The sequence below is a fragment of the Ambystoma mexicanum genome, chromosome 8 (genome assembly GCF_040938575.1).
Source record: "Ambystoma mexicanum isolate Mex_15411 chromosome 8, UKY_AmexF1_1, whole genome shotgun sequence".
Taxonomy (NCBI): domain Eukaryota; kingdom Metazoa; phylum Chordata; class Amphibia; order Caudata; family Ambystomatidae; genus Ambystoma; species Ambystoma mexicanum.
Window position 1 is genome coordinate 674438393 of NC_090929.1, and position 27938 is coordinate 674466330.

Sequence of the window (27938 nt, forward strand, 5' to 3'; positions counted from 1 at the left end):
TGTACTCCACCAATCACACTACTACCTCGTTTACTGCAAATGTATATGCATATAACTAAATACTGTAGTTGTTAAAACATAGTGTACGAATAAGGTGCTCAGACTGGATATAATCGAGACACATCCAGCAAAGTTGAAATGTATGTTTTCAAGTGATTCAAACAGATATTATAAAGTGTTCAAATGATTGTGATGTTTTCACCTTTAAAAGCCGGCAACACACGAGGAAGATACCTTTGTGAATATGTGCAAGGCCATTCCCCCTCCCACCCTGCGAAGACTGCCAAACATGAGAGCAGAGGCCCGCGCCGCGCTGCTCCACCTCCCCCAACCAGACTGGAGCTGCTTCAAAGATTTGTAGCCCCTTCTGCAGCACCCAAGGCCACGGCCCGCCACCTGCATTATTTACAGCACAGCAGTAAACCTCTGCCTGAATACACACTTCCAAAGGCGCCCCCTCGTAAACCCCACAACCCACCGGAACATCTTAGACTTATGGCCCTGTGCAATCAGGACACCCAATACTGTGGCAACACACAGCGGCACATTCATAACCACATCTAACAAGACAGGAAGGCATGTACCGCCCGTCCCATGCCCTGAAGCTTAGCCCCTCAACCTATGGCTCCGGTCAACAGTACACTGGTAACCATGCCCTGACGAATGACCATCAGACCCCTCACAAGGTGCATTCCTCCTGTGTTGCATTAACCTGTAGAATAACCTATTGGAAGATTTACTAAAGAAGATAATATTGCAATGACTGAATGACTGCGGTGTGCATGGCCTAGGGCAAATAAGTCAGGAAAAGACATTCATCTCTGACACTGGCCGCGATGGCACAACGACACCGCCCGGATGAACTCAGCTGACCTGCCAGGCCTAGCCCAACCCACGAGGCTGACCAGTGACGTTCTCCAGCCAAGGCCAACCACATCACAGCAGCACCTATAGCTAGTCATCACCACCCAATCCCATCGAACTTGTGCCCCCTATAGTATGTAGGTTCTTATGACGTTTTTTGTAAATATATACGCCTGTCTTTGCTTTTGTCGGACAGAGCGCTCTCGGAGTTTGCAGAGTTCTTTGCATGCCCTATTCTGATTGATAAACTCCCACTTAAGCTCACCCGCACTCTGTCTTGGCTTTATTCCCGACTTGGGAGAGTCCTTCATTGTCTCTCATTGCGGGGAGGATCGTGCTGGCTGGGGACGCTTGCCTTCAGGAGGGGAACTGATAAAGAGGTAAGCAGAGGACAACATGATCTATGATTTGTGCCAGGGAGAGCTAAGAGTGATGCCCATACAGTGGGGAGGGCATGAAGGGGGCGCCGAATTGTCTGGGATGTGAAAAGGGCTGCTTTGTCTGCAAGGGCGAGCCTGACCTCGAAGTTGCTTGCTGAGTTCATGTTGTTAACCAGGTGCACATCACATGGTTATGATCAAATGTAGGGTGATGCCAGTTGCAGCATCCCAAGATAGACAAGGACGTTACCCATGTGTGGTGAAGATGGGAGAGAAGACCGCAGTACCAATTGGAGAATGGGCTATATGTAATCATTAGTATGTATATAGGCAGTATCAATAAGGGTGGGGGATTAACACTGTATATCAAGTGCATCATGAGTGACAATGTTTGTGTTTATAACCGGAATCATATATGAGGGACATCAGATAGCTCTATGGCAGTGGATTCATTATACCCTGTCACCTTTTCATTTTGGATACAAAATAAAAGCTCTTGTCTTTCTCGTAAAAGTGTGCACCTAGCCCTTTTCCCTAGTGGGTTGTATTTTCTGGGTCTGATCGTTGGGGAGTTTCCCTACAGCATCCAGACACAAAACACAACAAAAGCTGAACAGAAAAAAAAACATTCCTTATATCACTGTGTACAGTTTCTTTCTGAAAAGCTTCTGAGAAAACAGAGGCTTTTCTCCATGGCTTGCAATTACATCCACAATGTAGATGGCTTCTGTCAAGTATCCTGACCTTTACACTGCCCTCTGCTCTAAACTCGGGGGGAAAATAATAAAGATGTTGTATGTACTGGATTTTAATGCGTAACAACGCTTATCACAATGTTGGTTGAAACGCATTCCACACACAGATGTAATTTCGGTTCTATGAAGAATTGGAAAATATTATTTGCCGACCTACAGTTTTGCAGAATTTATTTTTAAATGATTTTTCAAATTGTCTTTTTCGCAAAATAGAGGGAGAGACTCGCTGCATGCTTCCCCTTTATTACCCTCACCCCAATATATATCTTATCCCAACTTACCATATACATTTTACAGCAAAGGAAGTGGAAATAAAGTCGGTAAAAATGCATTCAGCAAAACTGTAGGTCGGCAAAAGTGGGCTAGATAATTTCACATAGGCATGTCTGTATGGCACTGATTGGCCTAAAGATTCAAAAGTAGCTCCTGGCAGCTCTCGGTGTGAAGTTAGCCAGGCTATTCTGGGATACAAGCTGGAGCTAAATAGCTCCCAGCTGTTTCGATCCCTGTCCAATCAAATGGGTCTACTACTTCAAATACAAACATTTTGTAACACTCAATGTTTAGCTCACCTGAGGGAAAAATGCAAGAGAAAAGTTGTTGCAGCTGTGCCGATTACAATAGATGTCAAGGCATCTTACCCTTATTTTTATATTCCCTTAGAGTGCTGTTACATTAAAGAACATGTTAAAATCAATGTTATTTTTAGTAGGGACTTCCATGAAGTGAAAATGTTTCTTGACAATGTTTTGGTCTTGCTGAGGGACCCAGCTTCTACTTTCCCTCCAATGGCTGGTAAAAGAACTGTAGCTGTTCCAGGCAATGGCAGAATGGGAAATGTACTTGAGGAAATCTGAGATGCTCAATCATACATTGACAAATGCTGTATTTGATGCTCGTTCATTTACGACCCTCTTTGAGCAAAACACTTGGCTACAAATATGGGCATAGTCATGTCTAATTTGATAGAAACACTATATAACGGCGGCGATAGGTCTACACTAATAACCAACATAAAACCAGTGGTCAAAGTGAAAGTGGGCAGGGTGGTGGAGAGCAGTGCTCCTCTACTTAAAAAAAATATGTTTTACTATTATGACACTTCCGGAATGGATTTTTGTTTTAAAATAAAATAAAAATGCAGGAAGAAGATGAAACTTGCACTTCAGTGCACTGCACTGAACGTTTAGTTAAACAGCAGGCACATTTATTCAGGGGTTTGTATGGCGCGTGGGAGGGGGAGTGACAATGGGGTTTGTGTGGACCGGTGAGACAGACGCGCTCTCTCTCTCTCTCTCTCTCTCTCTCTCTCTCTCTCTCTCTCTCTCTCTCTCTCTCTCTCAGGTTTGCGTCCTCTAATATCACAGATGAGGTGGGCATTAGAATGGTCCCAAAGTGAATCTGAAAACTGTGGTTCCTTTTCGCCCAGTCAGCAGCGCGAAGATCAACATGTGATATGATGCGGTTAGAAGAGCCTTAGACCGATGAATGTACATTCAAGCACAGTGAATCAGGTACTTCTGTTGATCTGGCATCAGGCAGCTGTTCATTATTCCCTGGCCTCCTTCCCATCCCCTATACCCCTCATTTACTTTAAAAGGGACTTCCTATCTGCAAACAATGCTGCTAAATTTCATAGCTGGAAGCAGGGACACTTAAATGGGATTACTGATTTGTGTGTGCCCCCGTGCCCGTGCCCAAGTGGAGCCTCAAATCTCCCCAAATGTTGCCCTGTCCTACTTGGCGGCAGTCCGAAACCCGAAAAGAGAATGGAAACTGCACTTCAACGCGGCACCAAGAGAGAGGAGTTGGCAGAGCCAGAAGGAGGGACACAGCAACACGGCCGGCGAAAGTACCCCAGTCTCGAAGTGGGCCCTAAGGCTGGAGCAGCGCCTACCCCCCCAGGGAGAATAACACAGCAGAGAACCCGGATGGGGGCAATAACACAGCAGGTATGAGGGGCAAGCTTTGGGACGTGTATAAGCTCCATATCCCTCATCCCTCTCTGGGGAGGCAGGGGCTCTACAGAAGCTACAGCGCGCACCTGGATTGAGTGGATTAAGAGAGAAAGGGATAATGAGGGCAGCGGCCCAGGACTTCAGTGACAGGCACCGAGAAGTGTAGGAGCTCCCTATCCCTCATCCCTCTGCAGGAGCTCTACTGGCGCTGCGGTGGCGCACGCCCATAGCGAGCAGATTAAGAGGCAAGGGGATAAGAAGCCCACGACCCGGGACCTCAGGCTACTAAGGCAACCAAGCCAAGGAGGAAAGCAACGTAGGAGAGGGAAAAGCAGTCAAAGGCCCTCTGCACAGAGTAAATACAGCACTAAGCGCTGACTTGTAGGGATCTGTCACTGAGCCCAAGGATTACGAGGAACTGCCCACCTTAAGCAGTTAGAGATATGAAAAGTCTGGGGCATGATATCTCCTTCAATCTGGACAGAGGAGGCATAGATTGCCTGCCCACGGGTAGCTCTGGGAAAAGAGAGCCTGGGGGCTCAAGCTTTCAGACATTTAGTGTTAGCTTACCTGGGACCCAAAGATGAAAAGAGATTAAACAGGCACCACTAAGAAGGATAAATAGCACCGTTTATCACCATGGAAGCTCATTGCCCGTTGAGGAATTTCCTTGAACGCTCCCCCCAGTAGTTAGCTCGAAAACCGCATGACCAGAGCTAACAGCAAATACTCCAACTCAACTAGTTAGTTCTCGGCACACTCCTGCTAAGAAAACTAATTTATGGGCAGGATGAAGCCAGGCAAAGCCAAGGAGAAAACAGGGGCTTCCATCAGAGACATGCTCCAACACCCAAAGCCACCACCAGAGCTATCGCCGGAGCTAGAGGAGGAAACCCAGCCCGCCACTAATGGTGACATCCTGCGCCTATTCCAGTGAGTCCCTGCAAAAAGAGATGGCATCAACAGTAAAAGACCCATAAAGCTCCTTTCAAGAACTGTCTCACCCTGTACAGCAAAATTAATCTAAATCAGATGACTTGGAAACTGCCTTCTGTGAACAAACCCATGACCAACTTGAGCAAAGGGTGGCAGCATTCGAATCCTACCGGCGTATAGCGGAAGAAAAGCAAGAAGATACCAAAAATCGCTCTCGCAGGAACAATGTACGCATCAGAGGAGTACCGAGAGGCATCCAAAACCACGGCCTCGAAGGGTACGTTTGAGCCCTATTCCAGGAGATACTATGAGACGAAACCGCCGATCTTACACGCATAGGGTGTTCTCCTACTTTCAGAAGAGACAAAATCTCCTCCCAGATGTCATAGTACGGGTCCATTTTTTAAAAACTAAAACCCTCATCTTCCAAAAGGCTAGAGCGATGGGTGACCTGCTATTCCAATTATCGGTTCTGCAGCTGTTTCAGGACCTCTCACAAGGAACAATACAGCACCACAGGCTAATGAGACCATTGACCACTTGGCTCTCGGAAAAGGGGATCCGCTACAAATGGGGCTATCCGTTACGGATCATGTTCCAGGTGGATGGGTTCCAACATCAATTTACATCATTCAAGGCGTTGGTAGAAATCCTGAAGATCCCTGAGGCAGACATACACCTATCAGAAAATCACGCATCAGAAGCCTCGGCAACTCAGTGGTCACAATCAAAGTCAAGGAAGAGCAGACGCCAAGAACGTAGGAGACTTTCAATGGACAAAAGAGAAAGAAGCAGAGACGCAGAGGCACTGGACTGAATGACGTGCTTAGTGATCTAATTCAACTTGGCTTCTTCAGGAGCTCCACGGAGACCTTGGGTGTGAAACTATGATACTGAGCAGCTAAATACCAACGGAAGTAACTATAACGGTGGCAGCAAACTGATTATTTTTGCAACCATTTATACTTATAGGGGCAATAGGAGTATGTGCCTTATTCAAGCAGATTGCTTAATGTGGGGTTATCCTAGTTTTGTTTTGTTTTTCTTGCTTCCTTATTTCTTTTGTTGTGTGGCTAGACAGTCAGAAAAGTTGTCAGAAGTGTTTTTTGACCAAAAGTTGGAATGTTATACAACATTTTAATGAGGGGAGCGGGTATAATGTGGCCGTAGGAATTCATTGGTTTTAATCTGAGTGGGAAGACCCTAGGAGATGGAACAGATTGCTAGAAGGACCAGGGATTATTCTGGACCATGGCTGATTTAAAAATTGTTTCCATAAATGCCAAGGGGCTAAACTCCAGAAGGAAAAGGAAAGGAGGTCTCTCCAAATTAATAAAGCTCAAGGCAGACATCGCTCTGCTCCAACAAACTCACCTGTTGAGATAAACTGAAATAAGAAAGAGATCACGTTGGTCCCTGAATCAAGACTTTGCCTCCTCAGCAACTAAGAAAGCTGGGGTAGCTATCTTGATAGTTAACTCCCTACATTTTGAACAAACAAGTGAAGATGGTAAGAGATGTGAAGGGCAGATATATTTTGCACATAGCAGGGAGGGAACTCACAATGGTATCAGTGTGCGACCCCAGTCAACAACAAGCCCAGTTCTATACCAACTTGTTTCCTCAAATAGCACAATTCCAACAACGGGAGCTAGTAATGGGAGGGGACTTCATTTTAGTACTTGATGGAGGTTAGGATAGGTCAGGGCCAGAATCCTCAGCTCAGAGGGCACGAGCTGCTGCTCTCAAACGGGAATGGCTGACTTAAACCTGACTGATGCATGGTGGAACCTTCACCCTCAGCATCGGGACTATTCCCATTCTTACATGTGTACCGCGCCTATTCCAGAATCAATTATTTCCTAACATTCCATTCCTTATTGCCTTGGATCTCAACCACCACTATAGAAGTAGCTTTGGTATCAGGTCATTCCCTTTCACAATACTCTTAAACAGATATGGTCTGGGAAGTTGGAGGTCCATCGGATGGAGGATGAACAATTCACTACTCACAGACCCAGTCATATGATCTAACATTACAGAAAGGATTACACTGTACTTTCAAGTAAACCTCACAGGGGAAGTATCCATCTCAGGGGTATGTGAGGCGCTTAAACCCACTTTAAGGGGAGAACTGATTAGCATAGCCAAGGCCTGTAAAAAGCTACTATCCAACCAGAGAGTCCAAGCTGAGGAGAGGGTGACCAAATGGGAATCCCAATACAAGCGTGATTGGGCCAGGAAATCGTATCGGCAGCTCCAAGTAGCCAGGGCCGAGATGAAGACGCTGTGGGCGGGCGATATCACACATAAATTACTTTGGATGAAGCACTTCTACTTCAGCACGTCCAGTAAAGAGTCCTGAATGCTAGCCTACAAACTTCAAGCGCAGCGAAATAGCACTATTATAGGGGCCTTACAAGACAGTGGTGGGTTGCTACATACTAATGAATCAGAGAAAATACAAATTCTATCCCCATACTACTCTGAGTTATTTGCAGCGGACTCATCTGTGAGTCCACAGCAGGAGGCCTTCATCCGAGAAGCTCAGCTCCTCCAGGTTACAGACAAACAGACACAATCTGTAGATGCACCTATTACAACAGAGGAAATAGCACGCGCCAATCGATCCCTACGGGGCAATAAAGCACCATAATCGGACGGCTTCACGGCCGCCTTCTTCAAAACATTCTCAGCAGTCCTCTCCTCTCATATAGCAAACTTGTTTAATTCCTTTATGGAGACGGTGTTGATCACACATTCTACGGGGGAATCACTTCTCACTCTGCTCGCTAAACCAGATAAAGACCCTAACCTATGCTCATCCTTTAGACCGATCGCAGTCCTCAACTACGACTCTCGAATCTACTCAAAGGTGCTGGCCACAAGACTGGCCTTGATATATCTATTTAGGCCAGAGTGATAAAAGGTCAGAGGTGAGCCAATAGCTTAATATAGTAGCCTGATACCGACACTAGTCTCCCAACATGTGCCTTCATATTGAGGTGTTGGTCAAATATAACGCCTAATGTTTTTACCTTCTTTTGAGGAATTATCTTTACATCCCTATCAGAAAGCTCTCATAGGTCGGGCCAAGTTTCAGCAGCGTACTATGGGAGCCAACAATCAAAAGCTCAGTCTTTTCTCTGTTCAGAGCCAGATTACTATGAACCATCCAGCTCCCTATAAGGGCATAAATCCTGTTCAGCTCTGCTTCATCAATTACATGTGTCCCAGAAATAGGGATGATACACTGCGTGAAATGATGTCTCAATTGACGCTGAGAAAGCGTTCGATCACATTGATTGGTCCTATATGTCCAAAGTCCTGGAGGGGTTCGGATTCGGCCAGCGTTTCTGCAAATTGCTACTAGCCAACTTCATATTACCTTCCACAAAGATTAATGAAAATGGTATTCTCTCCAATCCAGTGCGTTTTTATAGAGGGACTCGCCAGGGGTGCCTGCTATCCCCACTATTCGTTGCCCTCTCTATGGAACCCCTAGTCTGTATGGTGCGATCATCTGGAGGCATTAAGGGGTTTGAAATAGCAGGTCACCACCATAAGCTGGCATTGTATGTGGATGACCTCCTCTTTTATGTGCAGGACTCCAGAACCACACTACCACACAACGTTTCACTACTGGAACGATTCCGCGAGGTCTCAGGCTTTAAAATGTATTTAAGAAAATCAACAATGCTTAATATCACAGAGTCACTGTTAAGCGGTTTCACATCTGAAGAGAGATTTCCCCTTAAAATGGGCCTCAAGAACCTTAAAATATGTAGGGGTGAATTTGAGGGCAAAATATGCAGACTTCTACATGACTAACTTATTACCCCTGTTTGCTAGGGCCAAACAAGAATTAGTAAGATGGGGGTGTGGGGGGGGGAGTCGGAAATCTCCTGGTTTGTGAAGATAACAGCAGTCAAGATGACCCTACTACCACATTTACTGTATGTCTTCCAGGCCCTGCCAACCTGGATACCCGAAAAAACGGCTCTGAAGGATCTACAATCACAGATAGTTAGCTTTCTATGGTCCCGAAAGAGCCAGAGAGTAGCCAGACGTACATTGATGGTGCCCAAAGTAGCAGGGGGACTAGCTGTACCAGATATCGAAAGTTAGCGCCAGTTATAGAGTGCCAGAAGGCATCCCAGACACAAGAAACTAAACATTGGGTGAACATTGAACAGATCGTCATGGGAACCCCTTTACATAAGGCATGCTGGGTTTCACCCAAGGTCCTCAAGGGAGGGGAATGGGGCCTTCTAACTTCTAGTGCCAAATTGAAATATTGGGACAAATCTGCGTGCAAATATGCGGTGGCGGCATTGCCCTCACCCAAGACAAAACTATGGGATAATAAGGAATTTCCTCTGGGTTTAGACGAGGGTCGATTTATCCGTTGGAAAGCGGGGGACTACACACACTAGGCCAGATGTATAGGGACAATCATCCTCTCACGTTTGAAGAGTGCAGGCAAGCTTACATGGTAGAGGAGAGGGATAGGTCTGAGTAGCTGCAACTTCACCGCTGGGATACTTTTTATTTTTTTATTTTTTTATTATTTGTTTATAGTTACATAGTACATTTTTTTTTAAAACCTCACATGAGCATTACAAAGGCTTAATATACAGACATAATTTCTTCATACAAGAGTTTACATTTGCCACTTCCATTTTCAATTCATTTTCAGAATAGTAACATAACATCAATATGCAGTTTAAAAGAAATTAATTTAAAAATATTTTTTCTCCTCTTGAATTTTTTTTTTTTTTATCCTGAAACCTAAAATGTAGGTCACTCTCACAAAAAAAAAAAACAAATTCCTCTAGATATTCCTAACGGGAGTTGATACTCAAAACATCTACTGCTTTTTTTCACATTCACTTAAAAACAGCAATAGAGCTTCAAGAACCTGACAACAGCGATCTGTAGCTTGACACGTTTACCATGGAGTGTGTCTAACCACAGCAGGTCCAGGTCCAGGTCCACGCACTCAGTATTTGGAACATATTTACTAAAGTGACTGATGCGTTCAGTCCTTAGACCATCACACTCAGTCAGTACATGCTGCAGAGTCTCTTGATTCTCCCCTTGTTTACAAAATTTACAAAAGGAGGATCCACTACTCTGTCCACTTCTAATGTCAAGTATTTGTCCCGTACTCAACACATTAAAGCGGAATCGCATATATTCCTGCCTCCACATTTTATCAGGAAATTTAGTTAAATATGGTTCCAGTTCCCCCATCTTTTTACAATCAGAAACAATGTGTTTGTATAATTTAGACATTTTAACCTCTTGAACTGTTAAATTCCAGTCAGCATGAAGCAGTATTTTTTTTACTTTCATAGGATTTGCAATAAGCATATCTCTGGGGACCCCCAGTTTGTCGAGAACCTCATTTGCTTCTTCCAGCATATCCCTAAGGTACTTAGAAGTAGGAGCACCACTCCTGATACCCCTACCCATGATGTCATATAAGGTGGTATCTTTGCTGGTTAACAATTTCCTGAATAGTGCCATTCTACGCCATTCGATCGTACTTCTAATCGAGTGTAGGCCAAGCTCATATCTTATTGCCACCAAAGGAACACACTTCGGCAGGCACTTTACCATAGATTTTAGGATTTTTGATTCGTACCCAGCCACCTCCTTTCTGCACCATAAAGGAGCCAGTTCTAGACCATAGCAGAATTGGGGCACTAGTCTATTTTTATAAAGGCGAACACATGGCATTAGGGAGAATTTGCCGTACTTTAGGTCAATTTTGCATAGTTGGGCTTTCATAGGGGCGATTTTCGCTTCCAGTAGAGCTCTAAAGTTTACCTTGTTCTTATTACCGAACACTGGATATCCCAAATATCTTATTGCTGATTTTGTTGGTAGTTTCTCATGATTTAGGAACAGTGCATTAATTTTTTGATTTTTCTTATGGGACAAACATAGTATCACTGTTTTAGAGTAGTTGATTTTCAGGGCATTTGTGAAGATATAATCTTTGAACGCAGTTAGGAGTCGTTGAAGACCTATGGGGGTGTGGTCAAAAAGAGTTACATCGTCTGCGGTCCTTGATGCCCTCCACTTTAGGTGAGTTTATAACCAATTTGCCGAAACATGCTCCCAAATCTGAAAAATAAAGGTTAAATAACGTTGGGGCATATATGCATCCTTGCCGCAGACCGTTGGTTACCTTGATATCCTGTGACAAATTTCCCTCCATGCTCATACGAACCTTTAATCTAGAGTTTTGATGCATGTTATATACAATTGAGAGGAGCGAAACAGGCATCCCAAGATTCGCTAATTTGGTCCATAGAATTGTTCTATCCACTAAGTCAAAAGCAGATGTGAGATCGATTGAGGCCAAATATATGGGGAGATTTCCAGGGGTCCAAGCCGCATTTTGCATAACATTGATTAACAAACCTCCTGCATCAGTACCCACGTTTTTTCTAAAACCAAACTGCAGGGACGAAAGTATTTTATGTTGGTCCATCCAGCTACGAATGTGCTCCAGAACGAGGCTTGCAAATATGTTGGAGTCGACATCCAACAGGGCTATAGGTCTATAGCTTATAGGAAGGGCCCTGTCCCCTTTCTTATAGATTGGTATTATATAGGACATTTTCCAGCTATTTGGAAGAAGATGAATCTTTACAATGTCTTTATATAACAGGAATAGGATTTTAGCCCATAAATTTGGCTTCTCCTTCATAACCTTGTTGCAGAGCAGATTCGGACCAGATGCCCTGGAAGGTGAGCTCTTTACAATGATGTCTTCGATATCTTTTACGCAGAAAGTGATGTTCCATGTGGCATTTTCAATATCTGAAGGCACAACCCACGCTGCTTTAGGGGGACAATAAAGACTCGAAAAATGCCCTTCCCATTTCTTTGAGTTTATACAGAAGGTTTGGGACTTGATTTGTTCGTGCCCCCCATTGTTAACTAAAAACCAAAATCTACGGGTATTTACCTTGCACAACGAGATTAGCATAGATTCTGCGTCTCCCTGATAGAGCTTTGCACGCAAGAATCTTAACTTTTTTTTCCATTTATTTTTTATTGCATGTAGTTCCTGTGCTTCCACCTCTGTAAAAGGGATTGGATGCCGTCTGCGGAAAGCACGAATTTCGCAATTTCTACCCTGCTTGAGTGTATTCATATCTGCAGAGTAAATATGTTTGTGTCGTTTGTTACCTTTGGCCTTTTCCTTTATTCTAGCCTTTCCTCTGATTACCGATTCAACGTAATTCTCAAAGGAATCATGACAATACATCTTTTTTTTCACATCATAAGCACTATTTTGAAAGTCAGCCTGAAACAGTATATTAACTTTCTCAATATTATTTGTATGCCAGGAAATTCTATTCGATTGGATGTTCGTTGAAACCTGAGTTTCCCACTTTTGTACCTCTCTCATGTCCATATCCACCGAAAGAGACATTCTAAGCATTCTGTGATCACTTTCCTTGGTGTCCAGCAGGCAAAAATCAAGGACAAGGTCAAAAGTGTTTGCACAGACAAAAATGTAATCTATGGTGGATGACCATCTTCCATTCGACCATGTTGAATTTTCCGAGGAGTCATCTAAAAATTAATTTACATCTGGGAAGCCCCAGCCTCGCAGGAAGAGGGCCCATGTATCCCCCTGATGACATTTCCGCTGGTCGATTCTTTCACCGATCAGTCGTCCAAACCTACATTCATTTGAATCTTCCTCTAGGCATATTTTAGAGTTAAAATCCCCAGACAGAATCATATATAGCTCATTGTTCGTATCCTGGCATTCTTGGATTACATAGTCTATTGCCTCAATGTTTGCCTTTAAATCACCTTCAGGTTGCCAATAGATGTTTATTATTAATAGGCACATAGGGGCACTCTTGCGATCTATTTCCACAAGGACAGCTAAACATCCTTTGTTTACATGAAACTCCTTTTGGATTTTAAAGTCTATATTATTCTTGATCGCGATTAATAGCCCACCCGACGGTCTCCCCTTAGATTTTTTTATGGCAGGTTCCTGAAAAATAGTAAAGCCATCCAAAACAATAGCGGTCTCTGCCCAAGTTTCTTGAATACATAGAAACGAATAATGCAGGAGCTCCGCACACGTATCAAAAGAATGCAATAAAGCACGTGATCCCCTCGAGTTCCATGATACCACTGTGAGTTTCGCGATACTCTAGGTTGAATCTTTCATGCCTTGGATTTTGGATATAGATTCCCTCAAGGTTGAGGCCAGCCATCTCAGCTCTGCCACCTCATCGGGGTGTATCTCTGCATTCTTGGCTCTTGCCCCTTCTCTATCATTTCTCATCTGCATCTCTCTGGAGAATCCTCCCCTCTCCCCTCCCTGCTGTTTCCCTGCACCTTGGCTAATGTTCACTATATCATACCCAAAACGTTGCAAAGCAACTCCTTCTGTAAGGGCAAGTTCGTATGTAGCCCTGGAGTAGAACACAATCCTGACACAGTCATATCTTGTCGGGTGAATGTAATCGATGAGCTTAATGTCACTTGAAGTGATTAAAGATAGCCGGGAGATTTCATTAAATAATGACAAGATCCGCCCTCTATGCAGGGATGGAGGCCCTCCTATTGTCAGCATAAAGTTTAATATTACACTAGGGTCATCCACAAATTTCGGCTCTCTCCACTCACTTTGATCTTCTGGCCAGGCACTAGATAACATTGGATCATGTCCCTCGGCCCTCGGATATCCTCCTATCTCCCACTCTTTGTTTTCTCCTCTCATATTATCCCTATTCCATTCATTGTTTCGTTTGTTTTGTTCAGGATCTTGCTTTGTATTCCACCTTTCAGCTATCTCCTGTATTCTCTCTTCAAAGCCCATACCCTCAGTTCGGGGTTTAATTATTGGTATCCCCCCATCCTTACATTCCTCTCTCATGTCCCTCCAACTTCCCTTTGTAATTTTAGGGGCGGGTGCTTGGCTGGGTATGCTGTCCCGCATGTCTTTGACATCATTGTTAGTAGTTTGAGTTTGAGTATTAGATCTCTGATCCATCTGTTTTTTTTCTGTTTCTATCTCTTCTTCTTTTTCAACCACTATTAGCCTGTGCTGTGCTCCCTCGAGTCCTTTTTCATCGAATAACAGTGAACGAGGTGGTAGAGGATGGACATAGTTTGATGGAATTTGGAGTAGTTTGAAAAGTGCCTCTTGAACCAATTTATTGATATCTTCACTGGGTATCAATAGTGGAACATTGTTGTTAGCCACCTCAATCACAGTGCCACCCTCTGGTTCGACTTCCTCTCGCAGCCTAGAATTGCTACATTTATTGAGGCTTTCCTCTGCCTGAGGTGCTATTATGACCTCTTGGGCTTTCTCTGAAGTTTCCGGTACCATATCCACAGTCAACATTTGCTTATTTTTTATACCGAAAAATTGCTGGATACCCCTATCCTCCTTGTGTGCCTCTGCTTTGCTTCCAGTCATCTGCTTTAAGTTCTTTTTCTTGTTTGTTTCCATTATTCTACATTTTGAATTTCCCTTATCCATTTTTCCCTTATGATTCATGGCTTCTGAGAGAGTATTCTTGGCTTCTCCGTATTCCTTGCCATTTGTCTCCGGCAATTTGCCCTCTATAATGACTGAGTCATCCTTCTTAGTTGGTCCTTGTCTATCTGACACTTCCTTCACTTCCAAAGCTCTTTTGCTTTCTTCATTTAACTGTGTAAAATCTAGATGTCCTGCCTCTAGATGTCCTCCCTCTACTGATAGACTACATATGTCTTTGAAGTTAATGTTGGTGTTTTTCATCTTGGGGGAAGGTTGATGTTTGGTTTTTTTTGCTTCCATTATATTCGCGCCCTTCTCACTCTTTGCTCTTCTCTTGAGAGCCCTTGCCCGCATTTTCTTTTCTTGTCGTGTGATAGCATACACGAACGGTGTTGCATCTTCTTGGGTTAGTTCTCCCCCAGCTTTCTGCTTCTGAGCCTGCATTGTGGCCTCTTCATTTACCATCACTTCAAAAAGTGCCGATGGGCTGTCCAGCTTAATCCCTACTGACCGCTCTGGGGTACTTGATGTGGTATTTTCAGCCTTCCCAAATTTAGTTTCATTTTGATGTTCCACTTTTTCGATTTTTTCCTGATTTATTGCTATCAATCTTTTTAGTTCATTCATATTTTCCCAAGTTACGTCCCCTTCTTGTGGACATAATTTGTTTCCTGTTTGGGAACCTTGGTTGAATGTACTTATTTTTTCCAATGGCGGAATTGGGAGGGTTTCTTTCATGCTTAAAGCATGAACAAACCCTTCCAACCTACTCAATTTATCTATGCATTCAACCACCATGCATCGTAATTCCTGTAACTCCCCATGAGTCCTTTCATGACCTTTATCTAAAGGGTTCAAGATCCTAGTTAGTACCGGGAAAGCCTCTGGTTCTAGCATGTTCTCATCTACCTCACTTTTCTTGCTATGCTGGTTGTGCATGCTTTCCTCAAACTCTCCTTGCCCAGGGGAGATAGGATGAGTCGGGCTGGAACATTTGTTTCCAGATACCTTATGTTCTCCCATTTCGCTACCACCAGACAGGTCCAACGTGGGGCCCTTTATGTACTCGCCTAGCTTCTCCCTACTTTCCAGGATGGATTTGTGTAGGTGGACATTTTCGAGCCCTCCACCCCTGGCCCTTGCAGGCGTTGAGGGGCCCGTTGAGAGTCTCACCCTCCTATCCAGTTCGGCAGACACCACAGGAGCCAGAAGTGACATATCCAGCTGGGGTGTGGTGGGCATGGAATCGTCCATGTTTAGGACAGAGGGTCTAACGGGTACTTATTGGACAATTTGAACGTTTTTCTGTGCAGCCTCTTCAACGAGATCCATTTTCTGAATGGAGTCCATTTGGGTCTTTATCTGGTCATTTACAACATTGGGCAAAGGCGGGAAATCAATACCGCTTAATTCCCACTTTTCTGTCTCACCTACCCCCAATGTGTCCCTAGAATATTTATCGCTCATTTTGGGGGAGCTGGGGTTTGTCATGTGGGTCTTACTTGTTTGGGTAAACACAAAGGTCCCACTTGCAATAATTGTATTGTGTCTCTCAGGGTTATTTCTTATATTTTGCCGCTTTTGGTGTTTTTGAGTCTCACACACTGTTGGTATCGTTCCACTCCTTAGGGTTCCCACCATACTCCGAATGCGGGAATCCCTCTCACTTGGAGGCAAGATACAAATGCCTTTTTCCCCCACCCGAGACCAACACAATGTACACAGCGCTCCCTTATTCAGGGTGCCTAACTATACAGTTTGCTGCAGGATTAGAAGGTCTAACTTGTACCCGCCGTGTTTACCACGACTACTTAAGGTCTATACATAGATGCAGCCGAAATCTAGTGGGCACCACGAATCATTACCACCCTGACTCTGATCGCCCGACCACACACATAAGTACAAAACACATGTGCTAATCTACCAGTTATCCAGGTAAGGCTGTGCTCAATTACAGACTACAAATTACTGATTGCAAAGTCAGGAGATTTTATAACCACGATCCTAGATAAGGACACTCAATGATTTCGCCTGATAATGGTTCTATAACGGAACAAACACCATGCATGGTAGGCAGCTTTCAAAATAACACAGAACTAGCCCCCTCCCTGGATCCTGCTGAATGAGTCCCCCATAGTAGTAAGCATCCGCTTACCGCTGTCACCATTTATAAAATGGATTTCCACATAGAGTTAAGATGCCAACTTAAGCAGCCGCTCCCAGAACTTTAAATCATATACACAGATGGCCCCAGCGCCCCCGCGCACCGTGAACAGTAAACAGTACTTCTATGTACTTCACGGGTGCGCGCGCGGGTGCGCTGGGGCCATGTGTCTTATGGGAATCAAGGAAGCATCACCACGCCAGGGGGGCGGGGCCTCGTGCAAAGTGCACACCCTTTTTTTTTTTTTTTTTTTTTTCCCCTCTATCCGCAAGTCAGGCAGAGTGTGTAACTGCCAGGGACGTCCTCCTGCCTGTCTTGTCCAAAGGCAGTGTTAGAGCACGGAGGCACGGAGGTCCAGAGACAGCAGCCGAAGCACACAGAACAAAATCAGGACACCCCTCCAGCAGCACCCGCCCGCAGTAAACAGTACTTCTATGTACTTCACGGGTGCGCTGGGATACCCAACCACAAGTGGCACACCTGGGGAAACGCAAGACTACTACTTTTGAGGATTTGTTTATTGGTGACCCCCCAAGAACCAAGTTAGCAATTCTCTATTTGGTGTTAAATGGATCCAGGTTTAAACCCCTGCACACATATATGGCCATGTGGGAAGAAGATGTAGGGAGACCTACAATCTCACGTGGTTCAATATTTGGACAAGAGCCAATAAGACGTCTCAAGCTGTTCACCTCCGGGAAAATAGTTTTAAGATATTACTCAGCTTGTATCTCACTCCAGAGCATATGCACAAAATTACCCCAACCTTCCCGCCCAGCTGCTTGCAGTTCAACGCCCCCTCATGCTCCTTTTTCCACATGTGCTGGCAATGCCCACAAGTGCAAACATTTTGGCAAAAAGTAGTCACCCAGAATAAATGAATATGTGTGTTTAAACTGGAGATTGATCCACTGGTTTTACTTCGGGGAAACGAAGATGCTCAGGGACATTACAAATGAACAGGCAGAAGCGCCAGATTAATTACCTTCTTCCTAGTAGTGACACGTTTGGTAATTGCACAACACTGGAAGTCACAAAGCATGCTAGGTATAAAAGAATGGTGGGCCAAAATATGGTATGCAGCTGCCATGCCCAAAATCGAGGTAGCAATGAGGGGAGCAATGTCAAAGTTTTTGGCAGACTGGGCCCCACTAATTACATATGTAAAAACCTCTGATAATCCTAGTACTCACCACAAACCCCACGAGAAGTCCTCCTTCGCATTACTGTAGCAAGGGGAATACCCTGCTTCATTCACTTGCCCCCCCACAAATCAATAAATACATAACACATACTTCACTGAGTACTCATTAACAGTGTGTGAAGTTGTATGCACAAACTGTTTTGTTTTGTATTGATTTGACTAAATATTATTTTTTCTTTTTTTGGAGCTCCCCTTAAGTGCCAATGATGAGGTATCTCATCCTTGGGATTACCTCCCTGTTGCCAAGGACGAGATAGCTCGTCCTTGGCACTTAAGGGGTTAATGAAGGAGAAAAGGTTAGAAGGCATTGAATGGTGAAATATGAAATCACCAAAAAAGGCCTTGGCACCAGGGGGTGGGGGAGGAACCCAGGGCAGTTATTTAATGGTTAATTGCTTATAGTATGTGATTCAATAAACCTCAAATGTTAAAAATGTAAATAATAAAAAAACTACAAACAGAATCTCTGGTCAGGCTGAGATAGTCTCTTGCACATATCCCAGAATACTCAGAGAACCCCACCCTTTGTGGTGAGTAACTCTGGCTTTTACACAGCATCAGTTAGTCTGAGCGGTAAAAATAATAGACATCTCTGGAATATTGTACGTAGTGGGAGAATGTCATACCTTTACAATTTGGGGTTCTAAATCTCGTTTTAAGAACTTCGGAGTCAGAAATCAGAGGGAAGGTATACAAACAACACACAAAATGAATGCCAAACTGTCATAAAAAGAGATTTAAACAATGCAAGATAGGTTTGGAAGGACCGTTGCTCCTCACAATACCCACACGTACTTCTTCCCCAGGTGTCGGGCCACATCTGCCTTCTTGAACCCGTCCAGGTTGTAGAGCCTCTTGGCCAAGCGTTGCGCAGCCTCTTGGTCAGCCTTGTGTCCGTTGGAGAGTGTGTCTGTGCTCCCAAGTGCCAGCTGTTCAGTGCTGTCCAATTCAGATTCGGAATCAGAGACCAACTGGCTGAGGGGGTGGTCACTGTAAGGAATGAGGAAATGAGAGATTTTAGACAGGATTTACCAAGACATCAATCTGTGGAGGTCAGATTTTGGAAGAAATGGCGGATTATGATCATGTTAACACTTTTCACATTTCCCACTCCACTATCTAATGAATGCCAGTGAGACATTAAGAATGTGTTTCTACTTTTCACTGGAAATCTCAGTCCGTAAAGTTTTCAAATGGAGCAGGAACCACATGTATATGTGCGAAAAAAAGAAACTACTACTAAGAGGCCCTACTTCATAATACCTTGTCACTATCTTTTGTTTAACCCATCAGAATGCATCTTCTAGAGGAGACATAGAAGACTCCTCTCTAGCAAGTGTTTCTAGTATAAGGTTAGAGGTCAAAGAAGAAGTGCCAGGGCCTTATCTCGCCTACTCACTGCCTCTGTCCACTCCCTCCATAGACAAAGACAACACTTTCTTCCACGCTGCCCTATTTTTGTTGGTTTTTGTGGGATCAGTGGTCTACCCTGGCATTGATGCAGCATTGCGCTCTCATTGCTATATGCAACCTGGGCTGTCAGCATTTGTAGGAGACTGCTTCTTTCTATTATGTGAACGGAGGATAGCACAGGGGTAACACACTGGTTTTGGAAGCAAGACCACGCAGAGCAACAGAGGCTCTAATCCTGGATCTGCGCTTAGAAACCGAACTCAGGTACGGTATTAGGCGTGTTTAAAACAAATAAATAAATAAATACAATTATAGAATCATTCTTTGGACTAATGTGAAACAAGGTTACAGGATCCCCCGCCCCCAACCTGAGTCTGTCACCTCTTATGTAATGGCTTGATTTACTGGGTGGATTGTCATTTCCCTTGCACAATACTATGGTTTGCCAAAATGTCTAGACTGAGTGGTACAGATTCTCTGACCTCTTTAATACTGTTTTGTACACTGGCATCCTTGTCTACTGGGTAATGGGTTTAGAGGAGAAATCAACAGTACCAGTCAAGAGATTTGATCAGCTGGATTCCAAAACCAATCCCGGGATGAAGAACATGAATAAAAAATGAGTGCTTTAAAGAAGGCATACAAAACTACCTATGCTAAATACTAAGGAAACTTGAAAAGGTGTAATCAGATAAGAATTTTAAGGCTACAAAGCATGGCATAAGGGAAGTAAGTAGCCAACATACTTTATGAATACCAAATCTCCTAGCTCTGCAGCGCGCAGACTTGAAATCCGCCACTGCAAAAGGGTAAGTACCAGAAAACAAGCCTTCTCTGCCTATGCCCCAAGACTTTGGAACCTCCTCCCCGTCAGCATCAAACCTGCTCCTTCAAAGAACTCAAGGGCCACCTCTTTAAGGAGTCACTCCTCCTCAACACCTAGGCCATAATGTCGCCCCCACGCTATCTGACTCCCTAGACCCTGTCCACTGTACCCCTCCTCTGTGCCCCTCTATATCCAACGCTGTATGACTGCTCTGTTGTTAACTCTGAAAAGTGCTGTTATGCATCTGTAATATTGTACACAACTCTGTTGTGTATCTGTGTTGTTATATACCTCTATAAAGCGCTCAGGTGCTTCTCGAAGCTAGTTCTGCACTCAATAAATATCATAATAATAATAAAAATAGCTCTGGATGTGGAGGGTTACCCTCTTTACATTTTGTAAAACCTTGGTTTGACAAGCCTAATAAAAACAATTAGTACTACTTAACAATGTTCTTAAAAAAAGAAAATCATAATGACTACTTCTCCAATGGTGCAGAAGTGTGTGTCAACAGGAAGGAGGCAATGATGGGGGGTTGCGGTGCAAGGGCTATAAAAGTTCTCCCCAAGTGAGTAAAAGCAGTCAACTGTATTACTGAGAACCATATAGCCTCCCCTCACACTCAGTGGCTTGAACATGCATTCTTCCTTGAAGTGGACCTAAATAACATGTGTAGGCCCTATGTGGCATGCAACTCCCTCTTTTTTAAGGACTTTTGTTATTCCTTCAGAAATATGGTGGCTCCTTTGTACCCTGTTGTTGGATTTATTTATTTGTTTACTGGGCATTTGTAAGGAGCTTATACATCAAGAAATTGTGTTTTAAAGCACCCACAGGGCAAAGGGAAGGGGACAAGCGAACAAAACAAGACAATGGAATCAAATAACAGTGATGAGCAAAAGACAAAGGTGGCACTACTAGCTCTTGTGATCATTCGGAGCATGGAAGGCAGAGAGAGGGAAGGGACAAGGTAAGGGGGTAAGTGCTAGAGGCTCCACACAGGGGGAAGTGCCAGAGAGCCAGTTGCAAGGGCAACAGGTAAGTGCCAAGCAGGGACCACTTGGTAGGCAAAGGGTCACCCACCAGTACAATAAGCGCTGGTCTAGGAGACAACACAGGCCAGTGAGTGCCCGAAGGCAAGTGCTGGGGGAGGGGGATGCTGCAGCCGATTGGACAGAAGGCCAGGACCCAGAGTGACACATAAGGGACCAGGCCACCAATCACAGCAACTGTGGGGTTTAGCATGTATGGGAGAGAGGGAGGTAGGAGGAAAAGAGGAAAGTCTCGAGGAGCTTGCGGAACTTGAGGAGATCTGGCTCAAGACGGACTGAAAAGGGGAGGCTGTTCCAGAGGAGAGAGCCTGCCGAGGAAAGAGAACGGCCACCCGCTTGCTGCCTAGAGAAGGGCTTGACAAGCAAAGAGTTGTAGCTGGAGGATCGGAGGGATCTGGACAGAGAGTATTTGGTGAGAGCAAGTTGAAGTAGTGTGGTGTCTGGCCCCAGACAGCCTTATGGATGATGCAGAGGGATTTAAATTTGATGCTTGCAGCAACCAGGAGCCAGTGGAGAGATTTAAGGGCTGGAGAGATACGGTCCCTGGGCTTGAGGCCAGGGATAAGTCTTGCATCCCTATTCTGGATTAACTGGAATGGGCGGAGAGAAGAAGGAAGATTAAGGAAGAGGCTGTTGCAATAGCCCATCCTGGAGAGTACCAGAGCTCTGCAGACATTGAGCTTCTGGGGAAAAGTGAGGAAAAGGAGGATACCTCTGAGGAGGTGAAGTTGGAAATGGGCCTTCATGGCAAGGTCCAAGATGTGAGAAATGAAAGAGAGAGAGTAGTCGAAGATAACTCCCAGGTTTCTGGATGGAGAGGAAGGAGAGGGGGGAGAACCCATAGAGGGTGGCCAGAGTGAAGGGAGAAAGAGGGAACAGGAGTCCCGATAGGAAGGATCTCAGTCTTGCTGGCATTGAGACAGAGATCATTAGAGGTACACCAGGACTGGATAGCAGACAGGCAATCAGGAATGAAAGAGGAAGTAGGCAGTGATATAGGGTAGTTTGAAGAGGAGGTGGGTGTTATCTGCATAACACTGGAAGTGTGGGGAGAAAGTGGAGATAAGGTGAGCAAGAGGGGCAAGATAGATGTTGAATAGCCAAGGCGAAAGGGTGGATCCCTGGTGAATGCCACAAGTGGAGATAGAGGTTGGTGAAGAGAAAGAACCCAGGATAACCTGGAAGGGACGGTCAGTGAAGAAGGAGGTCAAACAGTCCAATGCCCGTACCAAGATACCAAGGGTATCATGGAGCTGCTTTATGAGGATGGAGTGGTTGACTGTATCAAAAGCAGAGAAGAAATTGAGTAGAATGAGAACAGCGGGTGAGTTAGATTCAAGAAATGCAAGCAGTTCTTTACTGGTGTTCAGGAGAGCAGTTTCCGTGCTGCTGGATGCTTGGAATACAGATTGATGGTCATGTAAGCAACCAACGAGCTCAGTATGTTGGGTCAGTTGGGGGATGACCAACATCTCCAGAGATTTCCCATGGATAGAAGTGATAGAGATGGGGCAGTAGTTAGCCTGGCACGAGGGGTCGGGAGAAGGCTTTTTCAGGAGGGGGTGCACACGAGAGTGCTTGAGGGAAGAGTGGAAAGACCCAGTCGCAAGAGAATTATTACAGAAATCAGCAAGTGCAGAGGCAAGGGAGCCGATGTTGTCCTTAATAGTTCTGGAAGAACAGTGGGAGGCCTGTTTGGAAGAGACCTTCATAGAGCAGACAACTCTAGTTACCTTGTCTGATGTGATAGGAGAGAAGGAGGAAAGAGTGGATGAGGGAGGAGGAGGGGCCAATGGAGGCAGGGGGGTGGGAGGAGAAGAGGGGCAAGGGGAGGAAAAGAGAGAACTCAGGATGTCCTGAGTTTTAGCAGTGAAGTGGGTGGCCAGTGCGGTGCAGAGGGCCTGGGAAGGAAGAGGCAAGGTGGAGACTGCAGATGGGTTGTCTAGCTCCTTGCAGATTGTAAAGAGTTCAGACATGTTTTTAGATGCTCCAGAGACGTTAATGCCTTTGGGGAAGCGACAGGCCAGTTTATCAGAGGATGAGCTTGAGGTCTGCCACTTCCGTTCAGCAGCTCTGCAGCTGCATTTTAGGGCTGCTAGATCAGAATCGTACCAAGTGTTACGCTTGGTGACAGGTTACAGGTGGATCCTCATGACAGGGGAAAGAATATCGAGGGTGTTAGTAATGGCGAGATGAGATTGTTGAGATTGAGTCGGTAGTGGGAGGAGGGGGGGAGATGAAGCTGGAAGCGAAGGCAGCAGCTGACACACGTTTCATCGGATGGATGTCCACAAACGAGGCTGGCAGAGCTGGGGAGGTTCGATTAGAGGGCCGAGAGGACCCAGGAGGGAGGAGAGGAGGTAGTGGTCAGACCAGCAGAGCACAGTGGAGAGATGACAGAAAGCAAAAGATCAGTATGTATGAAGGCATCGAGAGTGTGTCCAGCCGAGTGGGTAGTACCATAGGGGAGAATAGAGAGGGAGAGGTGCAGAGGTCACGGAAAAGAGTGGAGGCTGTGATTGAAGAGTCAAGGTGGATGTTTAAGTCACCCAGGAGGAGGATTTTACAGGTAGAAGTCAGGAGAGAGAAGAGAAATCGCCCCATTCTGAAAGGAAAGGGGAGAGAGGGCCCGGGGGCCTATAGATAGTGGCAATGGCCAGAGAGGAAGTAGGAGAGATGCCAAGCTTGCAGACCAGGCTTTCAAAAGAGTAGTAGGGCTGGGTGGGTATGAGGGAAGAAGCGACCCACTCAGGGAAGATCAAGGCTACTCCACCGCCAGCACGGTTGGAACAAGGCTTAGAGATGAGCTTGTAGCCATCAGGGAGAAGGGAGTCAAAAGCAGTGACTGAGCTGGCATTGAACCAGGTCTCGGTGATATCGAGGAAGTCCAAAAAAAAAAATCTTCAAGGAAGAGGCGAATGTCGGAAAAATGTTCGATAGCAGAGCGAGCATTAAATGTGGCTAAGTGAAGCCTGTCATCACCTTTGAATGTTTTCAGAGGAGGGGAACAGGGGGCTGGTACACCCATCGAAGGAGGAGAAGAGGCGATGTAGGGGAGAGAGAGGACACAGGGATATCAGCATAGGGAATTAAGTTGATAAGAGCATGCAGGTGCTGTTCAAAGAGGAGAAGGCTGGGTTGCGGACCCTGAGCCATGATAGTGCCATTGCGATCGACATTAATGATGCACCTGGATGAGGAGAAGCTCGCCAAGAGTTCTTTCCATCTACTTCCACCATTAATGGCTGAGTAAGAGAAAGGGGAGAGAGTGAAGATCAAGTGAGGAGTCCAGAGGTCAGATGAGGGATCAGAAAAGAGGATATCAGATTGTATTGCTCCATTCAACTCAGACCACAATCTATTCTACTCAAAGGAACTGTGTACAGGTTTCAATTCATTCGAACACATGTCGACTTATTTTGCACTGGCACAGGACAGAACTGTATGCCATTACAGAGATATCAAATAAACATATATTCACTTTTTAGCACTTGGACCTGTGTTCAACCCTGTATTAATGTCCTAACAGTGACAACTCCATAGTCACTAGAATCTTCTTAGTGGTCAGAAAAGCTTTCATGAATGAAAATGTGTACTTTGGGGAAACATACTACTTTTTTTAAATAACCCGATTGACTTGTTTCCCCTCCAGTGAGAAACAGGCTGTATGATCGTTAAAGAAGGGACTAGCTCAAGCCCCATGTTATGTATGATACTGTATACAATGTAAATAAAGCTAAGGAGAGCTAGAGGATTGTCAGACATCCACTAAAAACAGTAATGTGTGTCGGTTTAGTTCAATATTCAGTCACGCTAGTCAAATGGTAAATTCAGCAAAAGACTTTATTTGAAAATGTGTTCTGTGATGAATCCTACAGAGTCATCACTGATTCCCCAGTCATGATCTTCTAACACATGGCCAGGGGAAGGCAGCCGCTACCTGATCCTGTGGGTGTAATTATGAGGGAGGATCATGTGGGATTGGATGACTTTCAGGAGGAAATGATGACGCCAATGGAAGAGACACAGGGCCTCATTACACGGATGGCGCTAAGGGATTACCGGCACCGGTAAGGGCACCAGTGTCGGTAATCCCTTAGCGCCATACTACGAGGTCCCTCAGCGGGTCCCGTCCTTAACGTGTGGCCAGACCACACGTTAAGGAAGGGACCCGCTGAGGGACTTCAGGGCAAATAACGGTAGCGCTAATAGCGGTACCGTTATTTGCTCCTTCCCCATTCCCATTGAGCCCTTTGGGCGCTCAAATGGGAATGGGGAAGGGCCTTGGTGAATGGGGAATTACCGCCCCGCCAACCTTGGAATGGGGCGGTAATTCCACCATTCACCAAGGCGGAATTGGTAAAATACCGGCGGCAACCATGGCGCTATTAGCGCCATGGTTACCGCCGTCCGTGTAATGAGGCCCACAGTATTCTTCCACCACTGCACTCAAAAACTATAACCTCAGAAGTATTTATGGCATATTGTCAATCAGAGCAAAATACCATTCCCACTTCACATGTACATAATGCTCACTTAACATCTACTGTTAATGTTGGTTTTGATGTGAACAAAAACCTAAAGCAAAATTGTTTCAAACGCTCCAAATCTCCTATGGACTCCAACTCCCATAAAACGTTAAATACTGGGATGAGGAAGAGGAGAAAGGATTTAATGTGGAGCGGAAGAAACACCAATGTACAGACTAGTTGTTGCAATGCCTCTCAGCTTTGCGGGATATTTAAAAATGGTGTGCCTTTTCATGAGAGCAGTAAAGGAGGAGAAGAGAGAGGCAGAGCGGGCGCAGTAGGAAGCAGAACTAAAGGCAGACACAAGCGAGTGAATTCGATAGTAGAAAACAGGTGCTTTCTACCGGGACAGCAGGAGACTGGGAAAATCGGAGAGGATGCCACGTTAGAACTATGGATAAGCCAGAAGCAGTGGAGAAGCTGTCGAGGACGCAGTCCCAGTGAAAGGCAGAAGTTCCATCGGCGGAGGACGAAGAAGCCGAAAGGAGAACCACAAAAGGGTCTGCAAAGAGGGGGAATGCTTCCCCAAAGCACAGATATCGTTGCCGCCATAAGCCAAGGTTCGGACACACCAGCAAACACCGCCGAGTCTGCCCAAGAGTATTGAGAGTCCCGGGGCGGGCCGAGAGGCGTTCGAACAATTGGGAACTTACTTTAAATATCAATCAAGCGACAAAGAAAGACTGAATTTACACTCGTCTCCATATATGAGATCTCGATATGAGGAAAGCTGGAGTAAATGTTGTCATAAGCAAATGAACTTTAAGGAAGACATTGAAAGGCAATATAAATCTTTCATATATGAAAAGTCAATATAGGGAAGATTGGAACAAGTATTGACCGAAGCCAATGAATGCTAACAATGAATATAACAATAAAAACTTGACCAAGTCTCCGTATAAGGGATGCCAATATGTGGGAAGTTAGAACAAGTGCATCTGAAGCCAATAGAGTACAAACAGTGAAGGAATACAATTGTGTTATACTTAAAGGGAAACACAACTGAAAGATTGTTAGAAGAACTTGTGAAAGAAGTGCATCAGGCAGTAAGCCTTTGGGGAAGAAATACCTGGCAGGAGAGTACACCAGAGGATCTACTGAGTCCAGAGGGGCATTCCTGGCAGGGGAGTACACCAGGTAATCCATCTCGAATGTGTGAACATAAAATATATTGTGAAAAGGGTTCCTGGCAGGAGAGTACACCAGGAGACCTTCCGTGATAAATTGTTAAGTAAAAGAAACACTTTGCCATCATTGAAACACCATTGTTTGGAAAGGAAACTTTTTCATCACCTTAAGGAAGTGTTATATGAAAGCGAATTGTCTATCACTCTTAAAGAACTATTCTTTGAACTGAACACGCTCAATATTCTACCTGAAACAGTTCATGGGAGGGGAACCATTCCCTGGATACAAGGATTGTTTTGTTGGATTTACATATTTGTTTTTTGCACATTTTTTACTGAATGTAAAGCAGAGACATTTATTTACCTTGCACATTTTGTTGTTCATTTTTGGTGTGATGGTCAGATATGTTTCGAACACAAAGACAGTTTGCCTACTTTTGATGACAAGACACAGACTAATCTTTAGTTTTGGTTTCACAGGTAAGGAAACTCTCTTTAGGATAGGGACAGAAAGCCCTTTATCCAAACCCTTTTATTTTAAATAAATGTTTAATGTTGAAAACATTACAACTTTGTGTCCGTCTCTCATTTCTGACCCCTCACAGTTCCTTACAGGAGACTGAAATTTGAAGTTTATACTCAGACATGTCATTCAATAGATTGTCTAATGTAGAAAGTGAATCTAGATAAATGGTGTACTACTGACGATATCAATATGTCTCCATCTGAATACTAATTTCCGATACCTGATTTATTTCCTCACCAACATCTGAATTTCTGAATGAGACCAGCTGATTGATACAATATCTAGGGTGCCAGAGGGCAAAAAACAAGAGCAAATGTATGGAGAACTGACGGTTGTGGAGAGATCTCAGAGAAATCTGGGCGATCTAAAGGTTGTGAAGAGAACTACAACAAGACTGAGAGAATCAGAGGACATGGATAGACCTGAAAAGATGAATAGGCTAAAAGAACAAGTGGTCATAGAAAGACCTAAATAATCTGTGTTGACCAGAAATTCTGCAGAAGGCAGCGCCGGGAGAAATCCCAAGAGTGGACTGCACAGGAATGTATCTGGTGTAACAGAATGGTAAGACAACCCAAGGCTATGGACAGACTTGGAGATATCAAAATTCATGAATAACCAAGAAAGTGCGGCTGAGAAAGATAATTCTGGAATAGGCGAGTGAGA

General features: G+C 44.7%; 1 protein-coding gene across 5 annotated transcripts in view; it reads right to left on the reverse strand.

Annotated features, from left to right (window-relative positions):
• Positions 1-27938, reverse strand: part of PSD (pleckstrin and Sec7 domain containing) — a 1402592-nt gene that overhangs the window by 686643 nt on the left and 688011 nt on the right. For 4 of the 5 annotated variants that reach the window (XM_069610469.1, XM_069610470.1, XM_069610472.1 and 1 more), the window contains exon 6: positions 18589-18789. In XM_069610469.1, coding sequence (XP_069466570.1) covers positions 18589-18789 — 201 coding nt within the window. The remainder of the gene's footprint in view (positions 1-18588; positions 18790-27938) is intronic. The other variant, XM_069610471.1, reaches the window with a different exon arrangement.